The sequence below is a fragment of the Zymoseptoria tritici genome, chromosome 14 (genome assembly GCF_000219625.1).
Source record: "Zymoseptoria tritici IPO323 chromosome 14, whole genome shotgun sequence".
In the NCBI taxonomy this organism is placed as follows: Eukaryota; Fungi; Ascomycota; class Dothideomycetes; order Mycosphaerellales; family Mycosphaerellaceae; genus Zymoseptoria; species Zymoseptoria tritici.
Window position 1 is genome coordinate 130,375 of NC_018205.1, and position 13,468 is coordinate 143,842.

General features: G+C 46.9%; 1 protein-coding gene across 1 annotated transcript; it reads left to right on the plus strand.

The window, feature by feature from the left end:
• Window positions 1–11,982: 11,982 nt before the first annotated feature.
• Window positions 11,983–13,231, plus strand: MYCGRDRAFT_111732 (uncharacterized protein; the record flags this gene model as incomplete). Its single annotated transcript, XM_003847353.1, has 2 exons — window positions 11,983–12,698; window positions 13,016–13,231. The coding sequence occupies 2 exons, from the start codon at window positions 12,117–12,119 to the stop codon at window positions 13,229–13,231; spliced, it is 798 nt and encodes a 265-aa protein (XP_003847401.1).
• Window positions 13,232–13,468: the final 237 nt, after the last annotated feature.

The window sequence follows — 13,468 nt, forward strand, 5'->3', positions numbered from 1 at the left end:
CCCTTAGGCGATAGCTACTAGCTCTCGAACTAAACGTTACTATAAGGGCTAGTAAATAGAGAAGTAGCCTTTGCTACTACTTAACTAAGAGGTATAGCTATATAATTAAAAGGAACGAAATAGTAATACTATATATAGCTATACTACTACTAAAAACCCTCTAACAATAATAATACTACGACAACCCGCCTCCTTAAGGGGCGGGGGCCGGCTCCTTACCCTTACTATACTAGTAGTAGTGCCGCCGACGACGAGAACAACGATAAGGAGTAGAATCGCTTAATTATAGGTCTACGGTAGACGGTAGGGCTCCTAGCTATATATATATTATTACTACTACTACTACTATACTCTAATAACAATAATACTATAATAACCCGCCTCCTTAAGGGGCGGGTACTAGCTCCTTACCCTTACTATACCGGTAGTAGTACCGCCGCCCCTTCGACGAGAACGACGAGAAAGTTAAAGGAGTTCTTAGCGCTCTAATTAGCCGAGCGTTTAACCCCGGATTTAGCGTTTCTAGCTTCCGTACGAGTCGTTTACGCGAGTAATAGATCTATAGCCTCGTACTAGTAGCTACGCTTAAGATATATACCGTCTTCCGAGGGCGACGGATTAGTCTACCTCTACTAGTTACTAGGGGGGTCGACGATATAGGGGTAGTCTTAATAGGAGCCGGTGTAGATTCCTTACTAAGATTAGTAGTAGCTACGCCCTTACCGCCTACCGGCGCTATACTAATGCTACCCTACCCTCTACCCCTCGCTCTACTAGCCCTTCTACTAGCCCTTCTACCGGCTCTCGCTCTACGAGCCCTTCTACCCCTTATTGTTACCGTTGCCGTTACTATTACTACCGCTACTAACGCTTTAGGCTCCCTTGCCCTCTACTCTACGGCTAGTATTACTTCCTACGTTTAAGCCGCCGTTCGCTCTACTTATTAAGTAGTAGTCGCCGTTATCTCGGCGCTCGTTTAAAGCCGGCTACTAGCGTTATTGTTACCCTTACGAGCCTTACGGACGTTATATTTATTCCTTAGAGCCTCGAATAGACGAGCTTACGGTAGGCTAGTAACGTTCGCTCTAAACTAAGTAGTAGGTAATCGACTTACTATAAACGCCTCGACATCGTCTATAAAGTAAGAGCCGTCTAATTTATACGCACCCTCGGTAAAGGCTAGTATACGTATAAACGCTACTTTAACTCGGTCTACGGCATTAATACGCTCTAGTAGCTATAGACTCTTAAACTCTATATTATATATAGGGAGCTACTCCGGCTTCTATTTAATGCGGCCGAGAGCTCTATTACGAGCAAACTAGCGTAAATAGTAGATACTAGTAGGAATAGTAATCCTCTTAATAGTAGCCTTTAGTAATATATAACTATAAGGGGTACTAAACTACTCGACTTTACTATAGTCCGTATAGTAATTACGGATCGGATATAGCACCTTATTATCCTCGCTACGGCTAAGGTTTATATAGTCGACATTGCGCTTAATCTTAAGGGCGGTATACTAGCTCTTAAGGAGTTGCTCTACTAGCTATACCGTTACCTCCCCTATAAGCTCTACGAAGTAGCCTTAGTTATTAGCGGCAATAGCTTAAAGGGGTGTACCGGCGAGCGTATTAAATTCTAGTAGCTCTAGCTCGTTAAACACCTTATTAATATAGATAGTAATGCCCTTAACGTACTACTTTAGGTTAAACGTTAGATTCGTATAGCCCTTTATACTACGATTGCTAACCTCTATACGCTACGTTAAGCTAGTACCGAGGTTTAGTAGATGCTTAATATAGTACGTTAATAGCCGCTCCTTTACGTCTAACGATATAGTCTAGAAGTAGATCTTGTCGTCGATCGTAAATAGTACGAGCATCTGCTCTACGATCTCGTTAGCACCTTCTATAGTCTCTAACTTTAGCTATAGCTAGACGAGCCTAGTAAGGGTCTCCTTCTCCTCTCTTATATAGCTAGGCTTACGCGCACGGGCTAGTAGTAGTGCTGTTTCTGCTGCTTCTAGCACTTCTGCGGCTTAAGTAGAGGATTCGGTAGTATTAGCTAGGCCGGCGTAGCCTAGTTGTAAGTCTATAGCTATAGTTACTATTACTTAGAGTCGAGCCTTCGTAGCTACCGCTACGGCGGTAGCTCTACGTTTAGTACTAAGGTTAATGCGCTCGGTAATATTAGCGGCGGCGTACTATTAGTAATATTGCTAGATTACTATACTAAATAGTATATCCGGAATAGCGGCGGTTAGCCCCTTACCGTAGTTAGAGATAATAACCTTTAGCATTCGTACACCCTTAAGGTAGTTGTTAGCAACAATAGTAAGCATAAAGTGCTAGCTCTCGGCGCTTTCGCTCTTTATTAAACTATATACTATAGGAAACCCCCTTCTAGTATTAGCAACGCTAGTTATTATACTAAGGAGCAGATTACTACGCTCTATATTAAAGGTAGCGTCTACTTATATAGAGAAGTCTAGTAAGAAGCGCCTTACGAATACCTCTTACCTTAGTATCTAATATACTACTTGCTCGAGTAACGCCCTTAACGCTATACTAGTCTATAGCTTATGTTTATATAACTAGCGGGCTTTATAGTAGAAGCCTAGCTCGACTAGTATACTAAGTAGGGTGTTAATAACCGTCTCTAAATCGCTGCTGCCCTACTTCGTAACTCTGTTCGTAAGGTTGTAATACTTCTTATAATTAAGCTATAGATCCTTCGTAGAGAGCTAGCGATAAGCGGTCTTATAGGACTCGCCGGTAAGTCGTAGTTAAGCGGCTAATACGAGGCCCTCGTAGTAGCTAGGCAATCGCCCTTAGTATACTATATAGACTATTAGTAAGGGGGCGACTTTATAGTAATAGCTAAGGTAGTAGATAGTAAGAATCTACCTCTTAACTTCCGCGTCTTACCTTATATGCTTAAAGGATAACCGATAAGACTACTTATAATAGCGAGCGCGAATATACTTCGTAGCGCGAGCTCGTAGGTAGCGGTATTCGTCGTCGCTATCGTTTATAGCTTCCTTAAACTCCCTATTATTACGTATAGCGTCGCCGTAGTAGATATAGTAATATAGCTTACGTTACGCTATACTTAAGGTATAGACGACTACGAAGCCTATTATAAAGGCATAGTCTTAGAGGCGTAAGTAGTAGTGTTCGGCATCCTTATATATCTTACCGTTACGTAGATACTCGAAGTAGCTAGGGTCTATAGCCTATACGAACGACTCGACCCTCTTACGCTACTCTTAAGTAAGTAATATTGTTTGTTTGTTTGTTTGTTCCATTTACGTCCTATAGGAGTCTATGACTATGTAGGACGGCTGTCTCGCGACAGCAGTCTATCTATGTACAATCGTTGTTCTCTCGTATCTCTTGACCTTAGGGAAAGACCCGTGCCTAGGATAGTAGCCAGCTAGTATCGAAGGACTTTAAAGAAAGACAAATAAGGAAAAGTGAAAGGGGTGTAGGCTAGACGGTCTCGTCTTCGCCTCTTGCTAGGTGCTAGGACCTAGAAGCAATCTTTGTATCCGAGAGAAAGGTAGTAAGGTGTTTCCGGAGTTCCTTATCTTCTACTATTTCTAGTAGAGATTGTGCTTGTCGTAGCGGTAGTAGCCTAAATACATCGTAGATAGGGCAGCTACATACGAGGTATTCTGCTGTTTCTCGTCGTCCGCAAGGGCAGTCTAGCGACGGCCGAACAGACTGCACCTTCACGCGGTGGCCGTCGTAAGTACCTTCCTCGGAAGGGAAACTAAGACAGTCTGGAAGAAACCTCCTCGAAAACCTCTCGAAATCCGCCCGAAATCCTTCTCGAAATCCGCCTCGAAATCTTTCTCGAAATCCTTCTCGAAATCCTCCTCGAAATCTACCTCGAAACTTAAGCTACAGAACAACAGCATGATTCGAACGCCCTCTACGCTACAAACGCTACAAACAAGAAGAAGAAGAAGAAGAAGAAGTAGTCCACTCTGCCCTATACGTGTACCTCCTCGAAATCCGAACCGAAATCGCATGTCCCTTCTCTAGAGACTTCGTCGCCCTCGAAGGAAGCATACATGCACTTTAAAGAGCTGGAATAGTCGGTAGAATCCACAACTCTGCGATCAACCTGCGTAGCTGTATGCGTTTAGAAGCGATGCAGTTCCACAAAGGCATATTGAGGACAAGAGAAGACAGCGAGTTAGACAGCTGCTTTACATTCGAATTTTGCATTCGAATTTGCAGCGTATGTGTGTGCGAAGCGGAAGGATCCGCTGAAAATTCTGCAAAAAGCTTAGCGCGAAAATTCTACAGCCCCGGCTGCAGACAACGACATAGCGGAAGGATCCGCTGAAAATTCTACAAAAGCTTGGCGCGAAAATTCTGCAGCCCTGGCTGTAGATAACGACACTCGTTTGATTTCCTTTGTCTTGCGCTGTTTTGAAGTCCTTCGGCAGATTCTGCTTATAGGTCCTGCCTTAGGCACGGGGTTTTCCCTAAGGTCAAAGAATACCGAAAGAATTTGATTGTAAATAGATCTACTGCCTTGCTTGCAAGGCCGTCCTACATAGTCTTAGACTCCGAAAGGACGTAAATGGAACAAACAAACAAACAACAAACAAACAAACAAACAAGGGCAGTCTAGCGTCGTTACGTGTCTAAAGCGATAGAGATAGGACTTTAGGTATCCGTGTCCTACTAGGATAGTATAGAAGGCACTAGTTAAAGCGCGTCTTCCTCCTATTCTATGTTTTCCTAGCGAGCTCTATAGAAATCGACTAAGGTAGCTATTTGTATTCCTAGGTACCTTATTAATCTCCCGTTGTCTTGCTATTTCGTATCGGGTTTTCTAGACGCTAAAGAGATCGTCTTTTGCGTAGTTAGCCCTCTTGTGTTCTACGAAATGCTTGTATTGTCGGAGTCGATAATAGAGTAGTTGTATCTATGTTCTCTGTCGTTTTTGCGGAAGTATCTCTCTCGAGTCCTCGTGTCGGACTTCTCGCGTATCCGAAGGCGCGCTTTAGATAGCGAGTCTTACGGGGTGGTTTTCGGGTAGCTTTGCTACGCGTAGAGAGTATAAAATTGACTGTCTCTCTAGGCGTAGATCCGGGGGGAAGAGATTTGACTCTACTTTAGACGGGACGTTTAGGGCGGTACGGAAAACGCCTAGGATCTTTCTACAAGCTTTACTTTATAGAGATACTAGAGGTTTTATGCTCTTTTTCGACCTCTACTAAACCAGGGCCCCGTAGTCTGCTATTGTAGTAACGTAGGCTAGGTAGATCTTTCTTAACGATATAGAAGATAGACCGCGTTCGGTATTTGCTAGTCTTTCTAATCGATAGAATGCCGCTTGTGCTTGTGCCGATCTTATTGTAATATGCTCCTTAAAGGTAAGACCGGCGTCTAGCCAAATCCTAAGCTACCTTATCGCTTTCTTTACTAGGCGAATAATATCGCCGTTTGGAAGAATTACCGGGCAATCGGACCCTTTCCCTTTCGAGAAGTGTACTAGGTCTGTCTTTGCTAGGTCGAAAGCAATCGAGTTCTTCTTTCCTAGGTCTATTAGCCTTCTTGCCTTACGTTCTAGTACCTTAGAGTTCTTCTTAAGGGACGTAGACGAGGTAGATAGTCTAATATCGTCGACGTAGGAACTAGGAGTAACTCCTTATAGCGAGAAGAATATGTCGCGCGTATAGATAAGAAAGAGGATAGGAGACATCGGGCTGCCTTACGGAACGCCGATCTCTACGTCCTGGAATTCCTATATCTGTCCGTCGAATGCTATTCGTAGGCGTCTATTGCTTATAAACGACTAAACCTAACGTATAAGGCTATGCGGAAGCCTTAACTAGATTATTATTCTTAATAGTCGGTTCTTTGCAACGTAGTCGTATACTCCTCTTACGTCGAGGAAGATAACCGAAGTCTTCTTTTTCTTTCTTCGATTCTCCTCGATTTCGTTCGTTAAGAGAAGTACCGTATCGATAGCCGATTTCTTCTTCCGCCCTCCTAACTGCGAGTTATGTAGAAGGGGCTTCGTCTCTGCAATAATCCCTAGGCGTTTTGCGAGTATTCTCTCGCTAATCTTGCCGAGACAGTTTAGGAGAGAGATAACTTGGTAGGCCTTAGGGACCGAATAGTCTAGTTTTCCCGGCTTTGCTAGAACTACGCCTGTCGCAACTTTCTAGCATTGGGGGTAGTGTCCTTCGTCGAGTAGCCTACCGTATATACGTAGAAAGGTAATAGGGATAGCGCCGTACGCTTTACTAATAATAGCTTGCGTAATACCGTCTAGGCCCGGCGTTTTTCCTTTTACTATCTTCGTACTATAGGCGGCAGCGAGTTCCTCTTCGGTTAGCGTAGTCCAGCCCTAATCCCCGGCTGTATACGCTTCCTAACGGCTAGGTAGAGGTTCCTCGGCAGGAGGGCGCGGAAATAAGGCTTCGGAGAAGGCCTTACATTTCCCCTCGAAAGAATCTTCGTTGTTTATCGTAGGTATCTGTCTTCGGCTGCTATTCCTAGTATAGGACATAGCTTTAAAGATAGATTTCGAGTCTTCTTTTTCGAGGAAAGCGTTCTAGTAGTTCTTCTTAGCTGTTTTGATAGCTTGGAAGTACTCGTTTCTCGCTTTCGTATACGCCTCTTTCTCGTCTAGCGTCGGTGTACGTCCGTAGGTAAAGGTCTGTCTATATGTTCTAGACATTGTACGGCGTAGCGTGCGTAGCTCTCTATTCCACTAAGGTTTTGCGTAGGCGTGTACTACTTTCTCTGGGATTGCTCCCCGCATCGATTCGGTAATATACGAGGTAAAGGAGTCTACGATGTCGTCGAGGGAGTTCGTATAGTTAATAGACGTCGCCTTGCTTATTAGGAGATCTGTAAACAGTTCCTAATCCGCGGAAGCTATATCTAGAACTACTTTCTTCTGTTAGGCTCGATCTTGCGCGCTAATAAGGTCTATAGATATAGCCTTATAGTCTGAGCCTGTCGGAATCGTTCTCTAGTCGATTTCTTTCGTAGATAAGGATCCTCTTGTAAACGTAAGGTCTAGGACCGACTCTGCGTCTAGGTGCGGCCTATAGAAGGTCCCGATACCTATCGTATTACGTAGAGTAAAGCCCTAGTCTTCTATCTACTCTATAAATTCGCGGGCACTAGTAGTATCCTTTCCCCTCGGATCCTAGGACGGGTGTCTAAGGTTAAAGTCTCCTACTAGTAGAGTGTTTAGAAGGAACATATTGCGTAGAGAGTAGAGGCTTCTCTCTGTCGTTCGTCGGTTTTGCGGGTTCTCGGTATCCCGAAGGTCCTTCTCGTTATAGAGATTAACTATCTAGATCTTGTTGCCCTTCTTGTCTAAAATAACAAAGGAAAGTATGTCGCTGTCGTCTAATAAAATAGGAGAGATATTAACGTTAAGTCTTATGCTAATATATAGCATTGTTCTTAGCCGGATCGTCGAATCCGTAGTCGTTAGGAATAGCTGGTTATACTCCCGGTGTGCGATAGATCTTGTCTCTTTGTAGCCTGTTATCGGGTCTTCTATAGTCTACGGTTCCTAGACTAGTAGAAGGTCGGCTTTCTGCTTAACCGCGACGTCTAAGGTAGACTCTGTAGCCTCGATAGATCGGTTAAGATTAACATAGAAAATCCGTAGAGAGTGTTCTAACATGTAGAACGTTCTAGGGGCCTCCCTTTCTGTTATATACGATCCTTCGCCTTCTCGACTCTTAGGCTGTCCGCGCCTACGTATAGACGGTTTTAAATAGCCCTTTTTGCCTCCTCCTCGGTAGCAAAACCTATTAGAACTGTCGCCCTAGTAAGAGTCCTTCTTCTCTCTTCGTTTATTAGCCAAATCGGGGTGCCTGCGAGTTTAAGACCTCTATTAAAGGTCTTAATTTCTCGTTAAATGTCCTGTAGGCCTGTTAGCGTGTTAAAGTTCGCGGTCGAGACGCCGTAGACTACGACCTTGTGCTAGAGAGAGTCCTCTATTACCTGTGCCCCGCCTACGATATTAGTAACCTTAGTAAGGCTATCGATCGTTCGTTAGCGGGCTTTCTCTGTTGCAAAGTTTAGGACAATGTTACCCCGAACTAATTTCTTTATCGCAAGGACAGCTAGCTCTTAGTCTTCGCCTTTAAGAGCATCGTTAATTTTGTCTCGGGTTGCGATCTAGTCGAGTTCCTTCTCTTTATCCTTTAGTACAAGGATAAGAGGCATCGGTTCTGCTTGTTCTTTCGGCTTGCTAGCCCTCCGGGAGACGGTCGTCTAACGTTGTTGTTGTTGTTGTTGTTGTTATTATGTTGTCTTTGTTGTCGAGGAGGTAGAGGTAGAGGTATCGGATCCGCTATCTCCCTTAATAACGTCTGCGAAAGTAGGCTTCTTCGCCTGTGCTGCTAGTTTCTTTATTGTCGTTTCTAGGTTCGAGACTTGCTTTGCGAGGATTTGGGACGTTATCCTAAAGTCTGTACGCTCGGTAAAGTGCCGAAAGACTTTAAGAAGGTCGAGAACCTAGGTTTGTTCTTCTAGAAACCCGCCTAGATCCCCCGCCGCTTCGACTAGTAGCTGTCGGGCTTGTAGGATCTTCTCGTTCGCGGGCGTGCGAGAGAGTGTTTGTTTCTTTCCAAGAGAAGGGCTACGAGTCGGGGAGCTACTAAATTCGAAGGGGTTTTGCCTTTTCCTAGGTAGGAAAGGAATGCCGGTTCTGTTTAGTAGTTCCTTTAGCAACGGCAGGGTTTTAAGAGACTTAAACGTAACTTCCTCGTCCCCTCTAGCTGTAGCTTTTAGAGTCTAAGGGGCTGAGCTTGCGTCTGTTATTTCCGTCTCGGTAGACATTGTCTTGTTGTTGTTTGTTATTTAAAAAGAGGCTTAGCAGTCTTACGCCGAGAGGGCTGCTTATTCGTCTCTATTTCCAATCGCGTTCGGGTCCTAGCCTACTTGCGACACTAGGGCACTCTTCTCCCTACTATATAAGAGTATAGGAGAAGGTATACTTTAAAGAGGAGAGAAGAGATATATAAATATACCTCTGCTTCTAGGAAGTACTCTAGCCTGCAGTAACGTGCGTCTTTATAGCAGGCTTTAGAGGCGTTCTGCGGGTAGCCGTAGTAGGTTCGGGACAACCTTTGTCTCTAGGGAAAGGTAGGCCTATACTCTATATAGAGTATCTAGCTATATAGCTAGTACTACTACTCTAATCCCTAGAGGTGCAAATTCGTCCTTACTAAACTACACTGCTCCTTTAGCTTCCTCTCTCGGCGGCGTAGGACAACAGGTAACTCTAGTGTGGAGAGAACTAAGTGTATGTGTATGTTTGTGTTTGTGTATCCTAGGAACACTGCTCTTGTTTAGCCTTTGGCTCTTTCAAAATTCGACCAAATCAGGCGTTTGATAGCTAGAATAAAAGCTCTCGTCGAGGGCTTTTAAACGGGCTACACGGCGTCCGAATCGGCGGCGTATTGGTTTTGTTGTGGTGTGTTGAAGTGTTGTAGTGTGGTACAGGTTGTGAACCTTCCTTGTGCAATGCCCTAAACAGGGAATATTTCGAGTGTGGGGGAGGTGAGGTCGGAATAAGGTTTCGGAGGTCGGGGCCAAATCCCGGAGTTTAGGGTCAAAATTTGCACCCTAAAGGGGGCAACAAGGTGAATCTTTAAACTCTAGTAGCGGCGTAGGTTTTAAGGGCAGCGGGGTGAATGCGGGTTCGTTGGAACGGCCTTGATAAGGGCTTTCGAATGGTGCGTGTTTGGTGATAATCGGGTTAATATTGGGTGTGCAATGGAAGTGCGGATGTCGATGATTGTAAGTAAGTAATAGATAAGGTTGCTAAGTAGCCCTTAGAAATAGAGGTAGCTATAGTATAGTTATAACGTCCGGTATAAACACCTTACTCGTCTTATTGCTCTTATAGATTGCTTACTATAGAGCCTATACTATAGATACTAGATGCTCCGGTAGTCGTAAGGGCGGTAGTAGAGCTAGTAAGTCGCTTAGTAAGTTAATAGCATTAGAGGCTCTACTACCGTAATTACGTAGAGCCGGTAGAGCGCTCGGTAGTAGACCTATAAGGACGCTAGTAGATAGCGTATCGCCGAGGAAGTCCTTACTAAGTAAGTCGTTAAGGTAGTCGTCCTAAGTAGTACGTAGTATACTATAGTTACGGTAGAAGTCCGATAGGGAAGGTAAATCTACTATAGATAAGTCGCTAATATCGTCTATTTTAGTAGTTAAGGGCTAAAAACTAGCGGTAAATTTAGTAGAGTTATAGTAGGCTTAAAATACGGCCGATTTAGATAATTCCTTTTTTAACGTAAAGCTCGTAATACGCTCTATAGGTCCTAATATCGCTTTGCTTAATGTCGATAGTGTAGTAATGCATTAAGTAGTGTGCAAAGGTAGAAGAGCGGTAAGATAAAGTCGGATTTCCAAGTCTTGGCATGTATACGAGCTATACGAGTTTATCCGAGTGTTCTTTCCGACTGTACTCCCCCGAGACATTTGGCTGCGGTCCCTTGCTCGTCCTCCAACAGCGATAGCATTACGCCCTTGACTTCCGACGTTTGCATCTCAGGGAGGCCTCTTTCCAGCGGGATGCTGCCGGTCGACCAAAAGAGGGTCAGGGAGAGAAAGATACGCTCCCAAGACGGTGAAGAACATACCTTGTACTAAGTCATTGATCAAAATCAAAAAACCAAAGTTGACGGCGTCTGTAGCTACATCTCGCTTGCAGCGACACCCGCACTCGCAGCATAGTCTAATCGCAGACTCGTCTACGCCTACTGACCACTTCGAGAAGCTGTCGCCGCGCGATACCTTCTTGCGACGCTTTCCAGAGCAACAACCAGAGCTGGCAAGAGTGTAGTCTGGAGGTCGAGGGTCGAGAGGTACATTGTCGCCAAGGTGCGTTGAGGCACGACCAAGAGCGAACGGAAGAGCCGCTGACAGGATGACAGCTTGGGCATCCCATTCCTCGAGACATCCGCCAAGAACGCTAACAACGTTGAGCGGGCTTCCTTCACCATGGCTCGCCAAACCAAGGAGCGCATGGGCAACACCACGGTCAACAACAAGCCCACAGTCCAGGTCGGTCAGGGATCGAACGTGCAGTTCGGAAGCGCCGGCGGCATCTGTCAAGCGGGAATTTCGAGCAACGTTATCAGGTCCTGGTTGGGTTGGATCGGTACGGCGTTTGCCAGAGCTTGAGGACAAGAAAGCTCTCCGAGAGCGTACATGAGTCCAATCTGCTGTTTCCTGTGGGTATACTACAATGCATCGTGACGCAACGGATTTCAGCTATCTCATCTCCCCGTCAACTTCTAAATATCATCACCACCGCCATAGCCTTCAGTGCCATCAGACTCCTCAGCCTCCACCATCCAACTCAACTTCGTTGCGGAATACTTCGACGCTTGTCAGCCATCGTCAGCGCAGTCGATCCATTGCTGCAGCGTGTCCTTCCTTGACGCTCTCCATCACATCATCCACCTCTTGTCCACAATTCTCTTCATCCCGGTCGGTGGACTCGCGTCCAATTGTGCTCTTTCCGCAGCGGTTCTTGTCCCGGCTCTGCGCTCCGAGCGGCCGATCATGGGCGCTGGGGCAGTGGCTCATGGCGAATCTTCACCCTCAATGGCATGCATGTCGGCAATATGGCAACGGGTGATGTATCCAGTCCCGGTCGATCGCGCGGCGTCGTAGTCGGGAGATATCACCGTCAAGGTGTATATTGTAGCGGGACGGGACATTCACTCCGACGACTGAGGTGAGGTTCAAGACTCAAGACCCCTCTTTGCTGCATTGCCGAGGCTGAAGGGAAGCCCAAGCCAAGCCACGCCGCGTGAGTGGAGATCAGCACCCCGGGCACGCTTGCTTTGCATCCACTGCCACCACCACCACACCACCCCCTTTACATCCCATTCACCGACACACCTCTCTCAACCAACCCCCCCGCTTCCCGCTTCCGGACAACAACATCAACAACACCACTCCCTCCCCACCAACAACCGTCATGCTCCGATCCTCTTCGCCTGCACAGAAAACAGGTCTACCTACACTCCCCTTCCGCAACATGTCTCACTCCTATACTCACTCCGGCGGGATCCCTCTTCGCCAGCCATGAGCGGGCGACTCTCCCTTTTCCTTCGTCTTCTTCCTCCTCCTCCACCTCCTCCTCCTACCATCATGGCACCCGTTCCTCCGCGACCGTCAACGCCGACAACTCCCTCCGCCCACCGCCGCGTCGCTATCTGGTCACCCGGTCGCATTACAAAGCGCCAGCATCAAACCCCCGTCTCCGCCGTGGCCTTCCACATGGCATCGCCTGGATCTCCACCCCGCCCGCGCGGTGGCCACCACCGAATCCCTCCCCCGTGTCCATCACCCCTCGTCGAAGCGGTCATGAAACGCCTGGACCTCCACTACGGAAAATGCGTCTCCAAATCCACGACCAAGCAAGAGACGAGATGCACGCGACTGTTGGGCACCCGACCCAATACCCACTACCTCGTCAGTGCCCTGGTCGCCGTCATGCAGCAGCCGACTATCATTCCCGCCCATGTCGTCCACGCATATCTAATGTTGCTGGGCGTCGCGAGCTGCAAGGACCACGCCCTCGGGCAACACGTCGATCACGGGTGGTTCATGTCCCATCTGCTGCAGGACATCTGGGCCATTCATGAGTGTATTCGTTTGTGTGGGGTGAGTAATTGCATTTTTGCGACTGCCTCTCATGGTGGACACCCGTGGCTGACTTTTCCCAGATCGATGCGCCGGAGGAAAATCCCAGCTCCCTTCTCCGTCCGATGGAACCCCTGCCTGCTGTGACTATCGATTTACTCCCCATTCATGAAATTATGGTGCAGCATTGGCTGGCACTGGCTCAGATCATGCCGAAACCATTACCCTACTTCTCGTCCGCCGCCGAGCAGCATGAGCAAGAGCATGAGCATGAGCAAGAGCAAGAGCAAGAGTACAAACAATCGCCAAAAACGGGCATTCTCACAGACATTCTCAAGAATGGGGAGGTCGCGCTGCCCGCTACGCCTGCAAACCATGGCCATCTGGAGGAGCCACTCTGGACCGGTGTCGTGCAGAGTCATCATGCAGCTGCTCCATCCAACCTCAATTCAACCCTCAGCCTCGACTTTGATGACTGGGAGAGCTTCCTCGGTCCCGCGCCACCACCGACTCCGATGCAGGAACTCAATGCCCTTTACGAGGCGTGGAAGTAGAGGATAGGTGTGAGAAAAGAGGGTATTGGGGTGGTCTTGTTGGCGAGGACGATAACTCCGGGCGTGGGCAGGACGATGCAGAATTGCATGGCGAGGCGCATCACTTGACAGTGTTCGGCGAGGTTGGTCGGGAATGTGGAAAAGGTAATTTCAGTCGTCGGACAGTTAGGTCAAGGACATGTCCAGATCGTCGAGTTCGGGGAGGCTGCTGGCTCGCACAAAGTACTCCTTGAGACT